Source organism: Arvicola amphibius, chromosome 12 (genome assembly GCF_903992535.2).
Source record: "Arvicola amphibius chromosome 12, mArvAmp1.2, whole genome shotgun sequence".
Taxonomy (NCBI): Eukaryota; Metazoa; Chordata; class Mammalia; order Rodentia; family Cricetidae; genus Arvicola; species Arvicola amphibius.
This window is the reverse complement of record NC_052058.2, coordinates 60,444,719-60,470,294: the sequence shown is the minus strand read 5'-3', so window position 1 is coordinate 60,470,294 and position 25,576 is coordinate 60,444,719. Positions and strand designations below refer to the sequence as shown.

Below are 25,576 nucleotides of genomic sequence, written 5' to 3'. Positions count from 1 at the left end.
TACATCATGTCTCAAAACAGTGAATTCACCACCTACTAAACTATTCCTATAGTTTATTTATGCTTCACAAAATGACACGAGAAAAGTGCCGTCTGCCCTCAATGAGCTCTAATTATAGGACTTGACACAGGGTTTTTTAATAGCTTCATTTCGCTGGGTATGATGGCACACACCTTTATTCCCAGCCTTTAGAAGGCAGAGATAGGTAAGACTCGGGGCAGCCTGATCTACACAGACAGTTCAATGCCAAGCCACCCAGAACTACATAGTGAGAATGACTCAATAAAATAATGACAACAGTAAGCAGAATTATCAAAAAAATCACAATTATCTTCAGAACAAGAAGCTGTGAGACTAAACAAGATTTAATGTAATACAAGACCCTACGTTTGATCCCTAGCACTGTCCCAAAATAACAAAACCAAAAAAGAAAGTTTATAGTAATAAAATATATAAGTTGGTTGGTAATGATTTCCTGGGGAAACTATGTGGAGCATGGGGAGGGGAGTGGGATGTTAGAGATGAAGATGCCTGTTAAGAGAAAATAAGGTATGTGAATTCTCAAGGAAGATGCTGAATCGATCTTCAAATGAAATGGGGCAGTAATAACTATTGATAGGGCAGCATGAGATGAGGCAGGGCTATCACAAGGTCTGCAGACCATACTAAAGTGTGGTGGCACTAGTCTCTAATTCCAGGTTACTGCTCGGGAAGATGAAGTTCAAGGCCAGCCAGCTTCAGCTACATGGCAAGTTCAAGACCCTGAGCTATATGGGACCTGTCTCAAAACTAAAAATGGGCTTGTTCTGAAAGTAAAGGAAATGTAAGCAGAGGGTAATATGTGGGGAACAAAGGTTATAGATTTGTGCCTCTTTATTCACAATGACTGAAGATCTGCTTGCCTCTCTCTCACACATGCATGGCATTCACTGAGGCCCCAGTTCAGTCTGTCTGAGGTGGGGCTTGGAGGAACATGATCACAGATGGCGCTGTAAACGGATCCTATTTCTGGCTTTCAGAGATTTAAATTTTAGTGAAACTACCTGAAGACTTTAGGGGAAGCGAGCAGGGTGATTCTCTGCTGGCTTTACATCTGAAAAGGGGGCTAAGGGAAAGAGCAAGGGGCCTCCCTGGTAGTGCATAAGCCCTGCACCAAGTAATGAGTCTAGCCAGGCTTCCGGGAGTTTAGATAGTTTTTGTTGCGGATTTTTTTTCTTTGTTTGTTTTTTTGGTTTTTTTTTTTTTTTTTTTTTTGGTTTTTCGAGACAGGATTTCTCTGTGGCTTTGGAGCCTGTCCTGGAACTAGCTCTTGTAGACCAGGCTGGTCTCGAACTCACAGAGATCCGCCTGCCTCTGCCTCCCGAGTGCTGGGATTAAAGGCGTGCGCCACCACCGCCCGGCTTGTTTTTTGTTTTTTGAAATAAGGTTTCTCTGTAGCTTTGGAGCCTGTCCTGGAACTTGCTCTGTAGACCAGGCTGACCTCAGACTCATAAGAGATTCACCTGTCTCTGCCTCCTGAGTGCTGGATTAAAGGCGTGTACCACCGCTGCCCAACTGGGTCTTTTTTTTTTAAAAAAAAGATTTATCATACATGTATGTGTGTGTGTGCCCAGTGCCTATGGAAGCCAAGAAGATGTTAAGGTGTTGAATCCCCTGGAATTGGAGTTACAGATGACTAAACCACCATAGGGATGCTAGAAATCAAACCTGGATTCCCTGCCGGAACAAGTGGACCTAACTGCTGAGCCAGCTCTCCAGCCCAGAGCTGAGCATAGTTTTAAGAGACTGGATTAAAATTATTGAATCATTTGGATTTTGTCTGCTAGCAATTAAATTCCAATACAGAAGTCAAGCTGGGGCTTAATGTGATAGATCTGAGGCAGGGTTCCCAGCTGTGATTAACTTACAAGAAATTAGGGCCTGAGCCAGCTCAGAGGGATGAAGCGGAAGGAAAAGGTTTGAGAGACTGGCAGATCTGCCCGGTAGCTTGAAGACAGAGGACATGCTCCTAACATCCCTTGACCAAGCAGATCATTTTTGTGGCTTCAAAGCCATTTGAAATAATTGCAGGGAATAATTATAATTATCTCAGTCTGTCATACTCCTAAACTTCCCAAGTCCAGTTGAAACCTAAGGGTGCCGTCTTGTACCCCTCTGTCTCTGCACATGCCTGCCATATTCCTCACTAGACTTTTCACTCCCTAGATAGTTAGGTTGTACCTAGACTCAAAGCATGTCTGCTTCCCCACAGTGGGAGGGCCTCTTTTTTTTTCTAAATCTGTAGAAAAAATGAGTTTTTTGTTTTTTTTTTTTTAACATACATGTGTGTCTGAACCACATGCATGTGGTGCCCAATGAAGCCAAAAGAAAGCATCATAGCCTCTGAAAGCAGAGTTAGAGCTATGGGCTGCTATGTAGGTGCTGGGAATTGAACCTGGATCCTCTGGAGAGTAGCCAATGCTCTTAACTGCTGTGCTATCTCTAGCCCTGGGCCTCAGATCTTTAAGTTCTAACAGGAGCCAGTTTACTGCCATTGCACATTCCTTCCTCAGGTCTTCCTTGTCCCTGGAATGAACTCGGTGAGATTTTCTAGAACAAGGCTTGGAAGATGTGCCTGAGAGACAACAGTCCTATTCCTGATCTGCAGTCATCACAACACACACGTTTCCTCCCACTGCTTCCAGGGCAGACTAAATCCCCCCAGTGTCTCTGGGGACTTTGCTCCCACTGTCTATATGTTCTGCAGTTCCTCTTCTCTGGCTTTCTCCTACCACCTACAGCTTCTGAACTAATGGACACATAATGAGCTTTGACCCTGTGCAACTAACTCTCTCTTGTGCAACCTCCCAACCTTGCTTAGTATTTCTCTTAAGTGATAATGCCTCTTTAAAAAAAAAAAGGCTTGATAATCTTTCCATTAAGGAAGTACTATCTGATAATTCAGCAAACTTCAGAATCTGCACCTCTTCAAATATTGTGTATTGTGTATTGAGTCCTAGTGCATTCAAGGCCCACAGCTGTGTGCACTGGATATGTTCAATAAATATTTGCTGTTTGGTTTGATTTCCCTGAAACCCAAACTGAACTTTCTAACTGTTCCGAGGACTGGGGCAAATTCCAGTAAGACACTTCAAGAACCTGTGAAAAACGGCCAACGTGATAATGCATGGTTTGTTTTTGATAAGCTTCATCCCACCTTAATTGTCACCCTAAGATGCTATTATTAGTCCAAGATCTTTTTTTAACAATCCAGAGGAGCTGGAGATTCCCTTGCTTTTGTGCTATGTGTTGTGCCAAAGCTCCATGGAAAGGCCAAGCCTTGAGTTACTCAGTAACCACAGGAGAATCCAAGCTACTCTTTGCTCCTTGCCAGAGTCTTACTGTGGGGGCCAAACAGAACACATAGCCCAGGATATGAGACAACAGGCAAAGACCACATGAAACACCTCCACAAGGGTTACTACTCACACTGGAGGCTGGTGAAGAAAGGAGCTAACTGACCTGAAGGAGGTCAGAAAAAATGAGAGTGGGGAGGGTGGTGGTGTGACACACACTTTTAATCTCAGCACTCAGGACGCAGAGGTAGACAGATCTCTGAGTTCTAGGCCAGCCTGGTCTATAGAGTGAGTTCTGGGACAGCCAACCCCTAATAGCAAAGAACGGGAAGACCCATGCATGCTTTCCAATCTTGCTTCCACTCAGAGTAAAGAAAAATGATGGGGATCCTCCCAAAAATTTTTACCTGATAAAAGCATTTTAGGAGCCAGAAAGATGACCCAGGAGGTAAAAGTGCTTGTGATGCACACTTAACCTGAATTCCATTCCTGGAGCTTCATACAAAGCCAATTGCAGTGGCACACATCTGGAACCCCAGTACTCCAATGGTGATATGAGAGGCAGAGACAGATTTCCCCAAAAAGTCAGTGCCAAACTGCTCTGCAAAAACAAGACAGAAGGGGAAAATCAACTCCCAGAGAATTATCCTCTGATTATACAGGTTTCATAGTATATTCACAGCTGCACATGTATCAGACACAGTAATGAAAGGATGTTTTTAGAGTTTTGTTTTTAGTGTTGGGGATCAAACCCTGGCTACCCTTACAGAGCCTGCACTCCACTTTTGAACTGCATCCCTGGCCCCCTTATAAAAAGTTTGCCCCCAGTTCCAGATACGACTAAAGTTTCCAAAAAAAAAAAAAATAGAACTTTTTCTTTTATTTTATACAATTATTAAAATATCAGCCAGGCAGTGGTGGCACACATCTTTAATCCCAGCACTCGGGAGGCAGAAATGGGTGGATCTCCATGAGTTTGGGTCAGCCTGGTCTACAAAGTGAGTTCCAGGACAGCCAGGACTGTTTTACAGAGAAACCCTGTCTCGAAAAACCAAAAAACAAAAACAAGACAAAAAAGCAAACAACAAAAAAATATTCTTCATGAGAGGGGGAATACAGTCTCTTGTTAGTTTGCCTGGTATATAGCCTTTCCCCCTTTTTTGAACCAGCCTAAGATGAACCAAAAGAAAAGAGATTTGGGATCCTTCAATGCAGCAGAAGCTGATGGGAGCTGTGTGTAAGAGAGAGCTGAAGCCAGGCTGGCAGGAAGGACTCCCAAAGAACTCTGGGAATTCTCGAAAAGCTGCTGCAGTATAGAGATGAGCACAGCAGCATTGTCTCCTGGCTGTGATGTCTTCCTGATGGCAATGTTGGACAGCGAAGAGGACTGTCTCCTGGCAGTGCTGCTGTCTTTCTGATGCTAATTTTGGATAGTGAAGAGGAAAACAGGTATTTGCTTCTTGGTCAAAAACATGGTCATTTCTTTTAGAAATGGAATCCCAGAAGCCAAAAACATTGGGTTCAAGAGCTGTAGAATCAGGAATATTTTGGCTGGTAACTTCCAGGCCTTTGAAGTAGTTAGGACTTCATCGTGCAATATGCAAGCTGAGCTGCTAAAAAGAATTGGTTACACGAATACAGAGGCTATACTGTGGCCATGCTCATCTGGGATGCATATCAGAGACAAGCATACTCTACAATATCTGTAGCCAAAGAAACAGCCTTTATGTTCATTTCTGGGACCTGGGTTTTGAGAGCATTATGAACAAACTCTGACTATCCAGAGGAAAAGAACCAAATGGTGGGTGAAGGTCTAAGCTTTGTGTGAAGAAAAACAACCAGTTGAGGAAAAAAGACAAAGAGTTTGGTACTAACCTTGTCTCAAAATGAGGGAAGGGAGGAAAGAAAACCAAGTGAACCCTATTTTGTAGCCAGGGAAGACGTGGACATTTCCTTAGTAACACAACAGAAGAGCAGCTGGAGAGAGATGGCTCAGTGGTTAAGAGTGCATGTTAAAAAGATCTGTGAGTTGGGCTGTGATGGCGCACGCCTTTATGCTCAGCGCTCAGGAAGCAGAGGCAGGTGAATCCCTGTGAGTTCAAGGCCAGGATGGACAACCAGGAGTACACAGAGAAACTCTGTCTCAAAAATCAAACGAAACAAAAACAAAAACAAAAACAAAGGTGAAACGGGCATTTAGATAGTGGCTTGAACCTTACCACCCCCTACTGTGATGGGGGAAAAGTACTCAAACCAAGTAAACAGCAGTTTTTCCCATCTGTAAGCAGAGCACAGTAACATCCCGGTAGAGCAGATGGGGTAATGTCTGGAAAGCAGCCAGCAGAGATTCTGGTATTTATAGTATTTGAAATGGCACCTATCACCCTTGAATATTTGGAACATGATACAATCCAATTGCTGACAGCAAAGTAATGTTTACAGACAATAGAACATTATTAACTAATAGAAATTATTTTGCTAGGCAGGCACCTAAATACCTCTCCTTGACCAGCAGACTGAAGTGGGCTTTTCCTATTCTCCCTTCCCAGCAGCTCAGGGATCAGTCAGTCCCTCTTCTTGGGTGCTGCCACCCTCGTCCTGCACGAGCCCCCCACCTCAAGCCTCTGTGACACAGCATTGACATCCTTGTTGCTCATCAAGTCAAAATCTTTCTGCAAAAGTGACAAATCAGAAAACCACCTGGTGGTGGTGGTGCACACCTTTAATCCCAGAACTCGGAGGCAGAGGCAGGTGGATCATAGAGTCAAGCTAGCTTTATGTCAACTTGACATAAGCTACTATTTTGGAAGAGAGAACCGAAATTGAGATGATGCCCCCACTAGATTGGCCTCTGGGCAAGCCTGTGATGCATTTTCTTGACTGATGATTGATGTGGGAGGGCCCAGATCACTGTAATCACCCCTAAGCTGGTAGTCATGAATGGAAGATGCTATATCAGCCTGCTATAAGGTGGCAGGCTGAGCAAGCCAATAAGCAGTGTGGGATTCCCCTCTGTATGCTGTAAATATCAACAAAAAGCAGGAAACAGTATGGAGACAACTACGCACCTATTCCCAAATCCTGTCTATAAATTTTTATTTACACTTAAAGAGGGATATGCTATCAGTATTTGCATATGGATCTTGTTTATTGATACAAATTTAAGGTCAATTCTGTTATATGTATATTTCTGCTCTTGATTAAGGTATTGTGTTTGTCTAGCTCATTTAAAATGTAAAGTAAAATTAAGAAATACAGGTTAATAGATAATTATCTAAAAAATAGATAATCATCTATAATAGTCAAGTTTGTGGTCGTGTTAGTTAGATTTTCTAGATGGACAGATATGTATTTCAGATTGATGGGCATTCTTCAAAGCTTTCAAAGACTACAGAATATGACATTTAGAATATTTTAAGAGGTTAAGACTTTTCATGACAGTGAGACACATATGCTCCTGGCAGCACCAATTACTTAAAGAGGATGATGGGCATCGGAGAGACTCCTTATGGAGTTGGTTAGCTATTTGGGCAAGAAACTGCTCTTGTCTGGACTGCTTGTTGAACTGGACATTCGGGACCCACAGAGAAATGACTGCTGAAATTGCCTAAAGAAGGTGAGAAATTCCTTCAGGGTTCCTGCTTCATTAAAGAGTCTGCTAGACATTCTGCAGGACACAGAAAATGTGACTGACAAACTGACAATATAGGCGGAACTATCTTTGAAATTTCCTACTTCATGGAAAAGTCTACTGGATACTAAGGGCCTGTAGGCTGAAGATGGATGCCCCAATGGTACAGAAGAACTTTGGGTGACTCTCCAGGCAGCGAGATGTCTCTATTATTTCTAAAGTTTTGGGAGTTGCTTACAATGCACTTCCTGTTTAGTTAGGTAATATTATACCCTTCTGGAGTCTTTGATGGAGTTGAAGAATTTATAGTTATAGTTTTCCTTAGTTATAATAAAAGATATAAATATTATAACTGTAATTCTTGCTTGATAACTGTTTTGTTATATGTAATTTTTCTATGTTAAAGTTAAAACCTTCCTTTTTTATTTAAACAGAAAAGGGGAGGTGATGTGCGATTCCCTTCCATATGCTGTGATTACCAATGGTGAATAAAGAAACTGCCTTGACCTGTTGATAGGGCAGAATTTAGGTAGGCGGGGAAAACTAAATTGAATGCTGGGAGAAAGAAGGAAGAGTTAGAGAGAAGCCATGGAGCCTCTGCCAGAGACAGACATGCTGAAACTTTGCTGGTAGGCCACAACCTCATGGTGATGCACAGATTAATGGAGATGGGTTAAACTAAGATGTAAGAAATAGCAAATAAGAAGCTAGAGCTAATGGGCCAAGCAGTAATTTAATTAATACAGTTTCTGTGTGATTATTTCGGTTCTGGGTGGCCAGGACGAACAAGCAGCCCTCCTCCAACAAAGCAGTGTCCTTCTAGCTAGCCCCTTTGCTTTAGTTTCTGCCTCCAGGTTCCTACTTGCCCTGACTTCCTTGGATGAGGGATTGTGATTGGGGGTTGTGATGAAATAAACCCTTCCCTCCTCAGGTTGCTTTTATGATCTTATCACAGCAATGGAACCCTAAAACAGACATCAAAAACAAAAATAGAAAATCCAGTTGGTAGACTGCTTGCTTAGCATGCAGGAAACTCAGGGGTAGATCTTCAGCACTGTGTAAAATGGGTATTGGCAGAGGCAGGAAGACCAACACTTCAGGGTCAGCCTTAGTTATGCCTCAAGGCCAACCTGAGATAGCGCAGACCCTGTCTCAAAGAAATAGGGGCTGTTTACATATTTTTGGGTCTTACACTGTTTCCTCCACCACCCTCCCTTCCATTACAAAGGTGCAGTACTGTAATACCTGCAGTCCCTTTCTTCCCACTTAGATGCTTAGAGATCTTTTTTTTTTTTTTTTTTTTTTTTGGTTTTTCGAGACAGGGTTTCTCTGCAGCTTTTTTAGAGCCTGTCCTGGAACTAGCTCTTGTAGACCAGGTTGGCCTCGAACTCACAGAGATCTGCCTGCCTCTGCCTCCCGAGTGCTGGGATTAAAGGCGTGCGCCACCACCGCCCGGCTGCTTAGAGATCTTTTAGCAGCACAGTATTTTCACAGTAAGGTAGTTCTCATCATAGGGATGCTGCTATTCTTTATTTATCTGGTCACCTCCATCTGGGAATCATTTCCAGTCTTTTGCTATTACAATCTGGGTTCCAGACAGGTAGTGCTAGTGCATGCCTTTAATTCTAGCTCCAACACTTGTGAGACAGAGGCAAGCAGATCTCTCTGAGTTCGAGGCCTTCATAGTCTATAAAGCAAGTTCCAGGACAGCCAGGGCTGTTACACAGAGAAATCCTGTCTCAAAAAAAAAATTATCAGCAAGCAGCTTCCAATTGCTGATGGTGGAGTTTATGCTCATATGTAGGTTGGATTCCTGATGTGGAATGGCAGCTCAAAGGGCAACTTTTCTATCAAGACATTCTGGCCATTTTTATTCCTCAGAGCAATCAGTGAAAAGGCCAGCTTCCTCATATCTTTAGAAATGTGTGTCCTCCAGTTTGAATTTTTTTTCCTTTCTCTTTTAAAGATAGGGTGGCCACTGTGTAGCTCAGGCTGATCTCCCAACTCTCAAATCCTGCCTCAATTTCCTTATAGGTGTGCACTACTCTGTGTGTGTGTGTGTGAGAGAGAGAGAGAGAGAGAGAGAGAGAGAGAGAGAGAGAGAGAGAGAGAGAGAGAGACAGAGAGAGTATAGAACCTCTTTTGGGGTGATAGAAATAATAGAAGAGAAATAGTACTTAAATATCATGCAAAAAGTCAGGCGGTGGTGGCACACTCCTTTAATGTGAGTCCTAGGGACCAAACTCAGGTTGGTGGCAGGTGCCTTTACCAACTGAGCCATCTTGCTGGTCCTATACCCACTTTGTGTATATTGTGGTTCTGTTCATGGCTACTCCCTGACCCTAAGGAAAACCTCACATGGTTCCTAGCACATGCCTGTGCTAAGTCGTGCCCCTCCATTTGCTAAACAGGCAACTTTTCAGTTTTCTTTGGTCAAGGATGATGGATTCCTGTGAGCAACCAGCTTGACTATCTGTCCTGGAAGTATCCTGCTCCATCAGGCAAGAACTCAACATGGCTGCAGTCTTGATGCTTTCCTGTCCAGAAAGGGAAGCATTCCCTACAGTTCTTGAGGACAATGCAAGTCCTCACATCATAGAACATTGAACGCAGTAGCAGTCATTCTGGTGATAGGATTTTTAACTATTTAGAAGAGGAAAACAGGGGCCAGGTGGTGGTGGCACACACCTTCAATCCCAGCACTCGTGAGGCAGAGACAGGCGGATCTCTGTGAGTTTGAGGCCAGCCTGGTCTACAGAGCAAGTTCCAGGGCAGGCTCCAAAGCTACAGAAAAACCCTGTCTCAAAAAACAAAAAAAAAGAAATAAAGAAAAAAGAAGAAGAAGAAGAAGAAGAAGAAGAAGAAGAAGAAGAAGAAGAAGAAGAAGAAGAAGAAGAGGAAAAGGAGGAGGAGGAGGAGGAGGAAGAGGAAGAGGGCGAGGAGGAGGAGAAGGAGGAGGAAAGTAGAAATAAATAGCCCTTTGTCTCCATTAGTTTGAATTTACTTAGCTCCCCCCCCAAAAAAAAACTATTAGTAATAACACAACTTGGCTTGTTTGGTCTTTAAGAACTATTTTGAAGTTGGGCAATGGTAGCCCACACTTTAATCCCAGCACTTGGTAGGCAGAGGCAGGTGGATCTCTGAGTTCGAGGCCAGCCTGGTCTACAGAGTGAGTTCCAGGATAGCTAGGGTTAAACAGAGAAACCCTGTCTCAAAAAACAAACAAACAAAATAAAATATTTTTTGTCATGCTGATCCTACTGAAGAGTTACCATGCTCCCTCCCTCGCTCCCCCAAACTGAAGACATTTATGGACAAGAAGTTATTGCTGACATTAAATAGTGGCAGACATGTACAAGGAGTTCTGTGGGGCTTTGATCCTTTTATGAATCTTGTGATTGGAGAGTGTGTGGAGATGGCAGCCAGTGTATGCGACAGAATAACACTAACACAGTGGTCATCCGAGGAAACAGCTTCGTCGTTTTAGAAGGTTTGGGAAGAGTCTAGACACTGGCCATTCAGTAGAGGCATCAACATGGTGTCCCAAAGGGCCTGTTGACTTTGGTCTAGAATTGGGCTGTGTACATATGAAACTTCTTTGCTAAATAAACTTTTGATATTAAAAAATAAAAGGAAGATATTTCAACAGCTGCTGCTCTTGTGGAAAGGAAACAAGAGGTGGAGGCTCACACCCGTAATCCCAGCATGTGGAAGGTAGAAACCAGAAGATCAGGAGTTCAAGGTCAATTTAGGCCAGCCCACTGAGGTGGGGAGCCATAACAGCGGCTGTTCCCTGTTGCTGCCCTCCACTTCTGCTATCTCCTGATTTGATTAATCAGACTCTTGTTTTCCTTCAGAGCCCTCCTTAGTCAGGTACCTCCTAAGCAGGTTTGAATTCTCCGTGTTCTTCCCTTTTCCTCATAAACATGATGGGAGAATGAAGGGCTGTAGGCAAGAAAGGGGGACCACACTTTCCCTAGGCCTGACTGAACTTTAACTTGCCTACTAACTAAACAACACTGAGTTCTATACTTTGCTTAACCCTGGGAACTGGTCATCGGCCTTTGACCTCAGCCCTTCTCTCCTGACCAGCTCCCTCCCCCTCCCCCACCTGGCCTCTGGACCTCTGTCAGATTTAGAGGAAAGAAGCAGTTTTCAGAGCGACCGCCTCAGCCAGCACCATCTCCTGTCCTCCTCTGTAGAAGCGCATCGGCCATGTATTCCAGTGGGCTAGGGAGTGCAGCTGCTGGAGACAGGTAAGGGATCTCACTGAGTTTTCTGAAGGACTCACAAGGCTGACCTCTGACACTGAGAAGACCAGGCCCTCTCCCTGGTAGTTAATGACCTACTTGGAAGATGTCCTTTCACCCAAGCCCCATCTTAAGTTCTTAGCTCCCGACTCAAGGGAGGCCTTCCCATGGGAAGAGATGGGCCATGCGGAGGACGCAGCCAGGGCAGCCATCTAATTTGCTTGATGCTTCTCTCGGAAGCAACTGCCCCTGTCTCGGGGACCTCTGACTAATGCCCAAAGCCCTGTTCCCTTTTCACAGAGAGACTCCCTCCTGGATACCACACCCTTCTTGATATAAGTGTTGAAGGAAGCTGGAAGCCAGGACAGCCTGACCACTGTGGTTTCTATTATGCTCCCTCTTCCACTCACGTTTCCAAATGCCCCGAAGTACAAAATGAGTAACACCAGACAATGGAGAGATAGGGGCCATCTCTCTCTCTCCCTTTTCTCACCCCACCTCTGTCTTGTCACCCTACCTTCCCCCTTTCCCTTAGTGGCTCCACTTCTCAAGCTACAGAATTGGTTTCAGACCACACAAAAGTCCACATACCCTTTGCCTGCCCTCAGCCTCGACAGCCCACCGAATCTCCCATGGAGCAGACTTCCTCAGCAAGTCTTCTGCGCTCTGTACCTGACTCTTTCATCCAGAAGGGGACTGGAAGGACTCAGTGCCCAGATACAGACTCCCTTCTGGTGGCTCAGGTACCCCAGAGCAACTGGGGGTAGCCTGGCCCACACTGTTTTAGCTACAGACGTATTCTGGGGAATTTATTCCTTGGTTTGCTTTACTGAGTGTCCAGATTCTCTTGCCTATCTCACTACTTCATTTTTTTTTAAAATTGAGGTATTATGTAGTTCAGGCTGCTCTCGTTCTCATGATCCTCCTACCTCAGACTCCCAAATATTGAGATTAAGGATATATACCCTACCACACCTGGCTACTATTTCGGTTTTTTTTTTTTTTTTTTTTTTTTTTTTTTTTTGTTAGAAAGATATCAAACTGGGCATTACACCTGCCTACCATCCTAGCATTTAGGGTCCGGAGGCAGGATAATCAGAAGTTCAAGGTCATCCTTAGCTGCACAGTGAGGATGAGGCAGCCTAGGCTCCTGAAACCCTATTTAAATCCCATCTTTACTTTTAGTGACCCCTGTTAGAAGCTATGGGGGAAAATTCAGGGTACAGAAAAGATTGAGGGCAGTAAAGGTCAGAGGGTACAGAAGTGGCCTTAATAGAATCTAGGGTCAGAGTAAAATGAGGAGGGGAGGGATCCAGGGTGACTTCCTGGTTCAGGATCCATGGGTTGCAGGATGGAAGAGCAGATGTGTGGGTGGGAAACCAGCTCAGCAGGTCACATCTCACGATGGCAGCACCAGGCCTTCCAGACAGGACTGTCTGGCCAACAGTCAGGCTGGAGCTATGGATCTGGTTACCTTCAGCAAGCAGACACTGAACTGGCTGCATTCACTCTCTTACCCTCTTGGGCAAAGCCTCCCAGGCATCTAAGATTCTGGCTATACTCCATCTGTGTCTGGGGGCTGTCTCCCTTTGCTCTCTGTCTCTCCAGAAGGCACATGTGTGTCTTCCACTTTCCAAGGGAAACTGCGTTCTCCTTTTCAGCGCAAGAACACACACATACTTCTAGTATATAACTGTGTCCAGGCAAGGAGCCTAGGACTGGTCTTCTGGACAATGACACTTTGTTCAAAAGCAAAGACAGGAATCCTGTGCTTCTCGGGGATGAGGCTGTGGTGGCCAATGTGCACGGGTAGTCACAGTTCTGTCCCCTTGCAGGAAGGGACGTCTCCTCTCCCTGCTACTCGTTGGTGCCTGGGTTTGTGTGATCTGTGACGGAAACTCCGTGGATGACATCTGCATAGCGAAGCCCCGGGACATCCCTGTGAATCCCATGTGCATTTACCGCTCTCCAAACAAGAAGGCCACGGACGAGGACGGCCTAGAGCAGAAGATCCCAGAAGCCACCAACCGCCGGGTCTGGGAACTGTCCAAGGCCAATTCTCGATTTGCCACCACCTTCTATCAGCACCTGGCAGACTCCAAGAATGACAATGACAACATTTTCTTGTCCCCCTTGAGCATCTCCACGGCTTTTGCTATGACCAAGCTGGGGTTGCCTGTAATTTACACCCTCAAGCAGCTGATGGCGGTACAGTGTGAAGGTCTCTACCTCTTTCCTTGCTGGGAGCATCTCTCAAACTTCTTCATGTCTAACGATACGTGTAGGCGACACTCCACTGTGTGGGTTTATGACATTCTTTGAATCATTATTTCATGTCTTGGGATTTTTCTTTCTTTCTTCTTTCTTTCTTATCTTATTCCTTACTTCCATTCCTGAATTTTGCTTTCGGATTTCTTTTATCTCTTTTCTTTCTTTGTCTTGCCTGCATGTGTCTCTGTTGGTTCCCCTGGAACTGGGAGTTACATACAGACCAGTTGTGAGCTGCCATGTGGGTGCTGGGAATTGAACCCCAGGGCCTCTGGAAGAGCAGAAGCCAATGTTCTTAACCACTGAGCACTCTCTCCTGTCCAGGACTATTTTTCAAAATGACCCTTCAGTTTTTGAGAAAGGTTTTCACTATGTAGCCCAGGTTGACCCCACACTTACTATAAGTAGCTCTGACTGGCCTTGAACTTGTGACGATCACTTGGCCTCAGCCTCATGAATAGCAGAATTACAAGTATTAGCTACCATATTGCTATTTTTTAAAATTAGTTAAGGAGTTACTACCTGAATGTCTTCTTCATAAATGTTTCCTAGTCTCTGCTTCTAAAAATTATTTTACTTATTATTATTTGAGTGCTGTGGCATGTGTGTGGAGGCCCAAGACAACTTTCAGGAGTTGGTTCTCTTTTTCTATCTTGTTGAGCGAGGGTCCCTCATTTCTGCCCCTCTGCAGAGTCCAGGCTAGCTTCCCTGCAAACTTCCAGGTGATTCTCTGGTCTCTCCACCTCATATTATAGGAGCACTGGGATTACAGATGCAAGCTACTCATGTGGCTTTTTGTGGGTTCTAGGGATCAAATGCCAGCTGTCAGGGTTGACAAGAAGTGCTTGTACCTGCTCACTCCTCTTGCCAGCCCATGCTCTGTACTATTTATAAATGGGAGAAGGCTGGTGTCGCAACTTCTCTTGTTAGCCATTCTCTCTCATTCACTCATTTTTTGAAACAATGTCTCACTCATGTTGTGATGTGGGATTTCCCTCTGTATGCTGTGAATACCATTGGTTAATAAAGAAACTGTCTTGGCCTATGATAGGGCAAATGAATAGAGCTAGGTGGGGAAAACTAAACCGAATGCTGGGAGAAGGAAGGTGGGGTTGAAAGAAGCCATGTAGCCCTGCCCGAGACAGACGCCGGAACTTTACCTGATAAACCACAGCCATGTGGCGATACACAGATTAATACAAATTGTTAAATTAATATGTAAAAGCTAACCAATAAGAAGTTAGAGCTAATAGGCCAAGCAGTGATTTATTTTTTTAAATATTTATTTATTTATTTATTATGTATACAATATTCTGTCTGAGAGTATGCCTGAAGGCCAGAAGAAGGCACCAGACCTCACTAAAGATGGTTATGAGCCACCATGTGGTTGCTGGGAATTGAACTCAGGACCTTTGGAAGAGCAGGCAGTGCTCTTAACTGCTGAGCCATCTCTCCAGCCCCCAAGCAGTGATTTAATTAATATAGTTTCTATGTGGTTATTTTGGGAGTCTGAGCAGCTGGGAAATGAACAAGCGGCCTCCTTACAACAATATTGTCCTTGAACTTGTGGTCCTCTTGCCTCTACTTTCCAAGTGCTGGGATTATATGTATGTACTACTATGCCCAGTTATGTGTATATTCATTTATTTTATCATTTATATGTGTGTATATATGTATATGTATAGTGTGTGTGTGTGTGTGTGTGTGTGTGTGTGTATAGCAAGATAAGAAATACTATGAATGAAGTGGCCACTGGTATCACCCTAAACCATGGGTGGAAACATTAGAGTCTTACTCTGCCCTTGACTTGAGTGCCCTGTTGTCTTTTTTCAGGTTGAATCTTATAGACAGAGACAGCTTGTTCATTTCCCAGGTCCCCAGACCCAAAGGAATTATACAGAAACTATATTAATTAAAACACTGCTTGATCTATTAGCTTAGGCTTTTTATTAACTAACTCTTACATCTTAAATTAACTGATTTTTATTATTTTAAGTATTGCCACGAGGCTCATGGTTTACTGGTAAGGTTCCAGCATCTGTCTCCTTCAGCAACTACATGGCATCTCTTTGACTCCACCTTCTTCTTTTTTTTTTAATCTCTGCTTAGAATTCCCATCTTGCTCTATTCTGTGCTGCAATAGGCCCAAAGTGCTTCTTTATTAATCATTGGTCATAAAACATATACATAGCATACAAAGGGGAATCCTACATCAGAATCTCACTCTGGAAACAAGGACAAATGACAGGGAAGGCAGAAGACCCTACAGCATGGCGTATAGTGGTCCTGTGAATCCAAGTCACTGAATTCTGGAAGTTAGGAAGGTTTACCTCTATCTTTGCCAGTGGCCGGTTTCCACTAAACTTCATTTGTTCAGCTCAGGGCTGAGGGAATGTACACCTGCTCACCACAGAAGAGGGCTCAGCTTTCAGAGGCTCCACGCTGCTTCTTCCGTGTCACCAGCACAGTGGACAAGAGACTGTCCTTTCCCTGTAGTCTGTTCCTGGTACTCTTGTGAATGACGCCAGACGGCACATTAGAAACTTCTGTCACAAATGCTGCCCCCTATCAGTAAGTTCCCATACACTGGCCTCAATATCAAGCAGCTCCTGTCCCTGTCCCCAAATGTGAACTTACATGTGATCCTTCCTATGAAAAGAAACAAGAGCTAGAGACGTGGTTCGGGGAGAGCACTTGACTAGTAATGCACAAAGCTCTTGGCTTAATTTCTGTCAACGCAAAATAAAAACAGGAAGAAAAACCCACCAGAGATAAAACAGCACTTGTAATCAAACATGTCCCGAGTCTCTTCTACAGCTCTTCCCAATGTGCACATGTGATGTCAGACATAGAAAAACAGTGTGACTCTCTCTCCAAGAGAAACCCACAGAGCTTTTAACCAAGAGTGATTCAAAAGGGGCCTGGGGAGAGGGTGAAGAGCTTGCCTTGCAGGCACAAGTCCTGAGTTTGAGCTCCAGACCCATAAAGCTGGGCGTTACACACATGCTTGTAATTCCAGAGCTGGGGCAGTAGAGACAGGTGGATCCCAGGGCTGGGGCAGTAGAGAAATGGCGCGATCCCAGGGCTGGGGCGGTAGAGACAGGAGGATCCCTTGTGGCCAGCCATCTCACCTAATCAGCCAGCTCCAGGCCGGGAGAGACTGACTCACATAAGGGAAAGATGGGTCTGGAGAGTAGAGTTCAGAGGTGAAAGGAGCTACATTCTCTTCCAGAGGACTCAAGTTAGATTCCCAGCTTCCACATCCGGCAGCTCATAACCTCCTGTAGTTCCAGCAGCAGAAGATCCAGAGCCTTCTTGGACTCTTTAGGCACACCCACACACGAGGCATTCAGTCACCACCCTCCAAATAAACATTTTTTTAAGGAGGAGAGAAAGGTGTGTGGTTCCTGAGTAACAAGACTCGAGGTTGTCCTCTGACCTCTACATGCGTGTGTGTGTGTGTGTGTGTGTGTGTGTGTGTGTGTGTGCGCGCGCACACCCACGTGCACATGACACACACACAAGCACAAAGTACATATTAGAACAAAATCAGGAAAACCTGAATTGCAGAATAAATAAAACCGAAAAGCCTTTTCCCACCAAGGACAGAGCATAGAGGGGGAGGGGTCAGCCTCCCCACTGTGTGCTGGTGATGAAGAAGGTGGTTTGGGTCTGTGGCAGCTGCTATGGCTCTGATTGGTATGGGGGACTTTTAAGTCCTTTTAACCCCAAGACTCTGATTCTGGGTTCATTTATTTCCTTGCTGACGCAATCTTTGCCTTTCTCAGCCCTTCCACAGCCAGCATTGCAGAGCCATGAAGAGGTGCTGCGGAAATGCTTGTTTACAGTGAGATACACTATCTTGGTTCCTCGATCTGTCGAGAATTACCAAGATGCTTTCTCCCCTTGTGGTCGGAAAGTCCCCTGGGCTGGTCTGCAGTCCCTTAAGGAGCAGGTGGCAGTCCTGTCTTTTGGTCTTTCCCCATTACATTACATTTCCCTCCTTTTACTCTTCTTTTTCTTGCATAGTCGTTTTCAAAACATGAGCTGCTCATGCTGTGCCAGGCACTGTACTGGAAGGAACTTAGCTGCTGTTGGCTGTTGGTCCAACACTGTACCTGGTACCCATGGTAACTGGGCTGCCCGATCTCACCGACTGTTTTCTTTGGTCACTATAGGTTTTTAAGTTTGATACCATCTCGGAGAAAACATCTGATCAGATCCACTTCTTCTTTGCCAAACTGAACTGTCGACTCTATCGAAAAGCCAACAAGTCCTCCAACTTGGTAGCAGCAAACCGCCTTTTTGGAGACAAATCCCTTACCTTCAACGAGACCTATCAGGACATTAGTGAGGTTGTCTATGGAGCCAAGCTCCAGCCCCTGGACTTCAAGGTGAGTTGTAGATGTCAGAGTCCTCTCCACTCACATTGAGAAGGGATCCAAATGAACACTGCTCTACTTGCCAATGGCTGGTGGAGGCTGAGGACAAATCAAAACCCTTGGCACACTAACCCTTACTCCAGACTTCAGAGAACAACGGCACTCATGCCTTCTGTTATAGCGGGTACTCTAAAGAAGTTGTATAAGACATTACTTTTTCATTTAATCTTACCAAGCTCAAATATGTCATGGTAAAATAAAATTGGTGCATGCCCCCTTGGAGCTTCATGAAGCACCCAAGCCTATAAAGTATAATACAACAAAGAAATACCTGACTTCTGTCTTAGTTACTGTTCTATTTTTGTGAAGAGATACCACGACCAAGGTGACTCTTTAAAAAGAAAGCATTTAGCTGGGGGCTTGCTTACGGTTTCAGAGCGCGTGGTCCATTTTCATCATGGTGGAAAGCGTGGCAGCAGACAGGCAGCCACAGGGCTGATCACAAGCAGGGAGAGAGACTGAGGCTGGCATGGGCTTTTGAAACTCAAAGCTGATTCCCAGCTACATATTTCCTCCAGGAAGGACACACCTAATCCTTTCCAATAATCCTTCATCAGCAGGGGACTAAGTATGCAAACATATGAGTCGATGGTGCTGTTTCCATTCCAACCACCAAGCTTTATTCCGTCAGCATTTTATTTCACTCTATAGACCAGGCTGGCCTTGAACTCACAGAGATGCACCTGCCTCTGCCTCCCAAGTGCTGGGATTAAAGGTGCGCGCCGCCACCACATTTTCTAAACTTATTTGACTACACAGGACTGCCCCTCCCACCCTCTTAACCACGTCGTCACTCATTACTTCCCACAGACCATGTTTGGAGATGATGCTCCTGTGAGTCCAGGTTTTCCTGCATCAGAGTGGATAACGCCGGGCCTTCTGCCCTTCAGACTGCATTCCTCGTCCTTCTTTCCTGATCCTTGGTCTCCTCTTTCTTTCTCTTCTTCCAACATTTATTAGTGGGCTGGTTCCCAATTTGACCGCCGGCATGACAAAAGATTAACCATAGGAAATCACAAGTAACAGCGTCTGCGAAGTGCGGGGCTTCCCCCTGTGGGCTAAAGCGGCGGCCTCTCAACCACACACTGGACGAGGGCAGAGAAATGAAGAACAAAATGCATTGTGCAGGGGGGACCTGAAATTCAAGGGTAACTGAGTTGCACAGGTCACAGGTTACTTCTTTTTTTTTTTAATTTATTTTTTTTTCCATTCAAAAATTTACACTTCCTTCCCTCCTCCCATTCTCCTCCCGCTCCCCCACTCACCCTCCTTGTTTTCTTTAGGAAAATGCAGAGCAATCCCGAGTGAGTATCAACGACTGGGTAGCTAATAAGACTGAAGGCCGCATCAAAGACGTCATCCCCCAGGGAGCCATCAACGAGCTGACAGCCCTGGTGCTGGTTAACACCATTTACTTCAAGGTACTCCAGTTGGTCCTGGAGAGACCCCTGGGACTTCTCCTCACTATGAAGCTCACCCACTTCCACATCTTGGGGCATGTGTAGTCAGATCCCTCCTGAGAAATGGTCCGTGCATGATCTAGGCAACCATATAAATTTTTGAAGACCCTTAGAGCACACAGTTAACATTGTAAAGCCATTGGCTCTTTCTAATGCCTAACTTGCTGGTGAGAAACCACCACTCAAAAGAGTTAAATGACTTATTGCAGGAGCAAAGAGTCAGAAAATGAGAAAGAATGGTGCAGGAAGTCAGGCAGGATGTACTGTCTGCATGGTATGATTTCCAGACGGATTCCTGGTCTTGCTGTCTGAGTCTGCCCTCTAATCCATAGGAACAGAACACCGAGCTCTGGAAGCTGTCAATAGAAACACAAGGCGGAATGTACTTGCAAACAGGGTTGTAGGCTAGTCTTGGACTTAGACTTTTCTGATAAAAAATAAAACAAAACAAAACAATACTAGGTTGGCAAGATGGCTCAGCTGATAAAGGTGCTTGTCACCACGCCTGGCAGCCCAAGTTCCAGCATGGAACCCACAATGGTGGGAAGAAAGGACCAGTTCCCGCATGTTGATAAGGTGCCCTTTGATGTCTACACACGCACAGGGGCAAGCCCCTCCTCTCACATGTAAAAGTAATAATACTAATATCGCTGGAAATCTGAAAAACATAGAAATACACAGAAGTAACTGTACCATTCACACATAATTCTTAGCCTTTTAATAGATATTTAGCTTTTCTAATAGCTGCATTTATATGTTGATGCACTCAGACAATGATTATGTCCCATATCAGGAAGTATTCAGCTAGGATATTTTTGATCTTGCTTTATGGTTCTCCAATCTGACATCTTTTAGGGCCTGTGGAAGTCAAAGTTTAGCCCTGAGAACACAAGGAGGGAGCTGTTCTACAAGGTTGATGAGCAGACATGCCCAGTGTCTATGATGTACCAGGAAGGCAAATTCAAATACCGGCGCGTAGCAGAAGGCACCCAGGTGCTGGAGCTGCCCTTCAAGGGCGATGATATCACCATGGTGCTCATCCTGCCCAAGCCTGAGAAGAGCCTGGCCAAGGTGGAGCGGGAACTCACCCCAGAGCTGCTGCAGGAGTGGCTGGACGAGCTGACGGAGACCATGCTTGTGGTCCATATGCCCCGCTTCCGCACTGAAGATAGCTTCAGTCTAAAGGAGCAGCTGCAAGACATGGGCCTTGTGGATCTGTTCAACCCTGAGAAGTCCCAACTCCCAGGTTGGTAAAGGAGAAAACTGCCTCCTCTCTACTCCAAGGTGAAGACTTGACCACACGTGGGAGAGTCAAGGAAAGCACAGAAAAGAGTGTCAAATCAGGATACCTGGATTCTGATCTGGGCTCTGTGATCAATCAGTTGTGGCAATCCCTTGCCCTTCCCAGCCCCACTGTGAAAGGCGGTGTTTCCCAGAGTCCAGTCAGTACTGTCATCCTGTGATTTTGTATCTAATAGAGGAGAGGATACCAGGTGGAGAAGAACTGGAAAAAGCTTTGGAATTCAAAGAGACAGACATTAAAAGCAAGGCATGCTGAGACATGCCTATAATTCCAGCAGTTGGGAGGTAGGGCAGAAGATAGTGGTACAGGCTAGCCTGGGCTATTTAAGAAGCCCTTGTCTCAAAAGTAAAATAAAAAAGAGGCTAGAGAGATGGCTTAGAAGTTAAGAGCATGGATCATTATTGCAGAAGACCCAGGATCAGTTTCCAGAATCCAAGGCAGACATCTCACAGCTTCCTGTTACTCCAGCTCCAGGGGATCTGATTTCATAGGTGCCTACATACACACACACACACACACACACACACACACACACACACACACACACACACAGAGAGAGAGAGAGAGAGAGAGAGAGAGAGAGAGAGAGAGAGAGAGAGAGAGAGAGAAATCTTGAATAAAATAAAAATGAGATGACAGTAAATTAAAGCTAAGAAATGGACCTTATAAAACACTTTTTATTTTTTCTGTTTTTGGTTGAGACAGGGTCTTAGGCAGCCCAGGTTGGCCTGGAAACCACTGCGTGCTGGGATTATAGGTGTGTGCCACCACGTCTAGCATTATCTTTTGCTTATCTATACACTTATCTGTGTATGAGGATGCACAAGTGCCACGGTGTGTGTGTATGTGTGTGTGTGTGTGTGTGTGTGTGTGTGTGTGTGTACAACTTTCAGGTGTTCAAAGCCTGTGTATCCCAGGGATTAAATCAGGTTGTCAGGGTTGGGGGCAAAGAGCCCTTACCCAATGAACAATCTCATTGACCCCCGATATCTCTGTCAAAAAGAAGCCCAAAGGCATGGTGGCACACAACTATAATCTCAACACTCAAAACTGTCACGATAACAGTTTAAAGCCAGCCCAGGCTACCCAAAGAGACTCTATCTTAAAAAGGTATCAACCAGGTAATTGGGTTTTATCTTTACTGAGTTACCTTTAAACTAGCTGTCAAAGCCAAACCTCTCAAAAATGTTACCAGTCTGGGAAAACATTTTTATTTGATATAGTCAGGTTTTTCTTTAAGAACAGAGTCCCACCCTTCCACCTTCCCCAAGAAGCTGACATGAGATTAAATTCACAAGATCCAGGTCAAAGAAGTCCAAATACCTCCCTGTTTTTAAGAGGTATCCATTGAGGGGGTGGAGGTTATTACTAGGGGAGTTCAGCGTCCTACTTCTCAAACCACCCAAAGGGATGTCTTTATTCAGACTGATCTCCTGTGTGCCTGGAGTCAAATCACACACCGCTTTCCTGATCTTCCTTTCTAGGGATTGTTGCAGAAGGCAGGAATGACCTCTATGTCTCTGATGCATTCCACAAAGCATTTCTTGAGGTGAGTTCATCTCCACCTTCTGCCTTTTCTGCATTGTTACCAGTCTGCACGACTGTCTGGAGTTTCCCGCTGCACTCTTAGGCAGACACAGCAGGTCTGTTAGCAGCAGGACAGAATGGGGAAGAGGCAAGTTTGCAACATTCCTTTAATCATACACGTGGAGAAGCTTGAAGCCTTCTCCATGAGGTCTGCCTGTGTATGGCATTCAAACTCCAGCTGTTTGACCTTCTCTCCTGCCAGAGAAGCATATTTAGAGGGAAGCCCAAGGAAAAGGAGCCAGCACAGGTCACTGAGAGGGAATTCTGGGATGTTTCAGGAATATGGAAAGCTTGGGGCAAAAGACTAAAACCCAATCTGGTCAGAATGGGGAGGGGCGTGTGTTTAAGCGAAGCAGGTGAAGAGCAAATGAACATAAGAAAGAGGTAACTAATGAGTGTGGATCACCTTAGTGTTCCCAGGTGTGTTCCAGGAGACTCTTGTGAGAGACAGCATTTCAGGAAACTTAGTTAGGCAGGCACACTTGATCCTGAGAGATTAACTACACACAATAGTGTACTGAGATCTGAGAAGTCTCAGTGAGGAAAATCGTGGAGTGTTGCTCAGCCTGTCTTCCCCCAACCGAGGCGAGCACAGAACTCTTAGGGTAAGTCATGCCAGTTTGTAGTTCTGATTCTCAGATACTGAAGTGTGGCTCCTCAGCATTAAGTGGAGATCTTTACCCTTGGAGACTGATGGGGGTGGGAGGAACCCAAGAATCTGTTTCTTTACACAGATCCTCAGGGAGTTTTCACATACGTTCAGGTTGGACACCGAGTGGTATAGGCTGTTCATCCTGGGAGCAAAGACTGAACAGAAGGAAATGGGCCAACATTAGACAAAGTTTACAGGGCTTGAGTTTGCAAAGAAAAGCTGCAATCAGAGAGAAAGGTTCAGAATAAGTGCCAGAGAACTAATCGTAGGAGCCAAGCTCAGTGGGACCTGAGGGAAGCAGAAGGATGAGGGACAGGAAGTGGGAGCCAGCTATATCTTATCTTCACACTACTTGGAAATTTAGTCCTAGCATGAACAGGGAATAGATGTGGGACAACCAAAGGGAAGGGAAAGAAACATTAACCAGTCCCACAAAGCACAGAGATCACAAGTACTTAATGGTCCAGGAGAGGAGGCAAAGGCAGGAGGATTGGCACAAGATCCAGGCCAGCCTGATCTATAAAGAAAGCTAAGCCGGGCGGTGGTGGCGCACGCCTTTAATCCCAGCACTCGGGAGGCAGAGGCAGGCGGATCTCTGTGAGTTCGAGGCCAGCCTGGTCTACAAGAGCTAGGTCCAGGACAGGCTCTAAAAAAGCTGCAGAGAAACCCTGTCTTGAAAAACCAAAAAAAAAAAAAAAAAAAAAAAAAAAAGAAAGCTAAAAGCCAGCAAGGGGGTATATAATAAGACTGTTTAAAAGAAACCAGAGTAGATCCTATCCCAGAGAAGACAGTAACACATAATGTTATCAATGGTCAGATTTTTCTGAAAGCAGCCTGCCCTTCAGATGTGTCATTCAAACACCCTTTGCTCAGGTTATTACTCCAAGAAAAATATCTCATCCAACTGCGGCACTGGCTTTTCATAAGGCACAGCTTCTGTGTAGCTGTTTGGGGGTAGTTATACCAAGGATTTTTTTTCTTTTTTTGGTTTTTTCGAGACAGGGTTTCCTTGTAGTTTCTAGAGCCTGTCCTGGAACTAGCTCTTGTAGACCAGGCTGGCCTTGAACTCAGAGATCCGCCTGCCTCTGCCTCCCAAGTGCTGGGATTAAAGGCGTGCGCCACCACCGCCCGGCTACCAAGGATTTTTTTATACTTCAAGAGTAAATCTATTTCAATTATAGATGTCTGATCTCGCTCCTGAATTTCTATTAGCAGCTGGTTCAAAACAATGCCATATGATAGCGTTCCACCATGCTATCAGACTGTGACTTCTAGTTCAGGAATCACACTTGTACAACTCTCGCAAGACCTTGGATGAGCTCAGTGCATTACATCCACTGGATGTAAGAATGAGGAGGTTTCTGGAGGGAATCATTTGTGTCCAAGCATATTAGGGCTGAAGAGATGGCTCAGCGGTTACAGCCTTAACTTCCAGAGGTTCAATTTCCAGCAGCCACATGGTGGCTCACAGCCATCTGTAGTGAGACCTGGTGCCCTCTTGAGGAAGAGACCTGGTCAGTCATCCTCATCAGCTTAAGACCATGAAACCCAATATGGAGAAGTTCAACGGAACCATCACGTATGGGCTGCAGCATTGCCAGGGCATACATTTCATTCATACTAGCTACTGGAAAACATCAGTATGAGGAGCTGCACAGTCTGTGTGTGTGGACTAGCAGGGTAGCTAATGCTTGTTTCCTGTGTGACCTGCAGGTGAATGAGGAAGGCAGCGAAGCAGCAGCGAGCACTGCTGTCGTGATTGCTGGCCGTTCACTGAACCCAAGCAGGGTGACCTTCAAGGCCAACAGGCCCTTCCTGGTCCTTATCAGGGAAGTTGCTCTGAACACTATTCTGTTCATGGGGAGAGTGGCTAACCCTTGTGTGAACGAACACAGTCTTTGATCTTTTCCTTTTGCTGTTTGTGACCAGAACTAAAAATAAATATGGCTGCCACCTCACAAGAATGGGCTCTTCCACTCAAAACGAAGACGAGAGAGGAAGCGCAGATTAAGATGCTGTGGGGGAATCTGGGAAAGTGACATTTCCAATTTTTCTCAACCCAGTAACAACGTCTGGGTAAATAAAGGGGAAGAGGCCAGCCATGGTGGCACACACCTATATCCTAGCACTCTGGAAGACAGAAGCAGAAGGATCAACAGTTGAGGCTGGACTGCATAGGGAGAGACCCTGTCTCAAGATGACTCCCTTTCCCTAAAAGTAGAACAGAAAACCATAAGAATAAAAGACGTAATATGTTATTATTTTATTTTGGAGGAGAGCAGGCTTCTTGAAAGGGTAAAGGGCCTTAAATTCTCAGTCTTCCTACCATACTACAAAATTCCAAGAGTATAAACAAATTAATCTCTATATATAGAAAAGACAGATTCAAATTTGAGTATTAAACCTTTTATTTCTCAAACCACTCACATGCATAATGTCCTTATACAGTGTCAAAATAAAGAGGAAATGCATTTTTATACAAACAGAATTTCAAGTATACATTAATAGACGTTTCAGATTACTAGCCAAGTTGCTAAGGTTTCATTCACATTGTTCTTAAAGCTGTTCAATGAGAAAGCTTTTGCTAACTGCTTTAAATATGTTTACATAAACCCACATCTTAACTCTTCTTTAATTTCCCTCCCCTG

At 44.9% G+C, this 25,576-nt stretch overlaps 1 protein-coding gene and 1 pseudogene across 1 annotated transcript; both read left to right on the top strand.

Moving 5' to 3' along the window:
* Positions 1-10,270: 10,270 nt before the first annotated feature.
* LOC119827518 lies at positions 10,271-10,473 on the top strand (annotated as a pseudogene).
* Positions 10,474-11,069: 596 nt separating this feature from the next.
* Positions 11,070-24,889, top strand: Serpinc1 (serpin family C member 1). Its single transcript, XM_038349269.2, has 7 exons — positions 11,070-11,222; positions 13,052-13,424; positions 17,663-17,878; positions 19,210-19,347; positions 20,242-20,632; positions 22,174-22,238; positions 24,642-24,889. Exons 1-7 carry the CDS (start codon positions 11,182-11,184, stop codon positions 24,828-24,830), a joined length of 1,413 nt encoding a protein of 470 aa, XP_038205197.1. The 5' UTR covers positions 11,070-11,181; the 3' UTR covers positions 24,831-24,889.
* Positions 24,890-25,576: the final 687 nt, after the last annotated feature.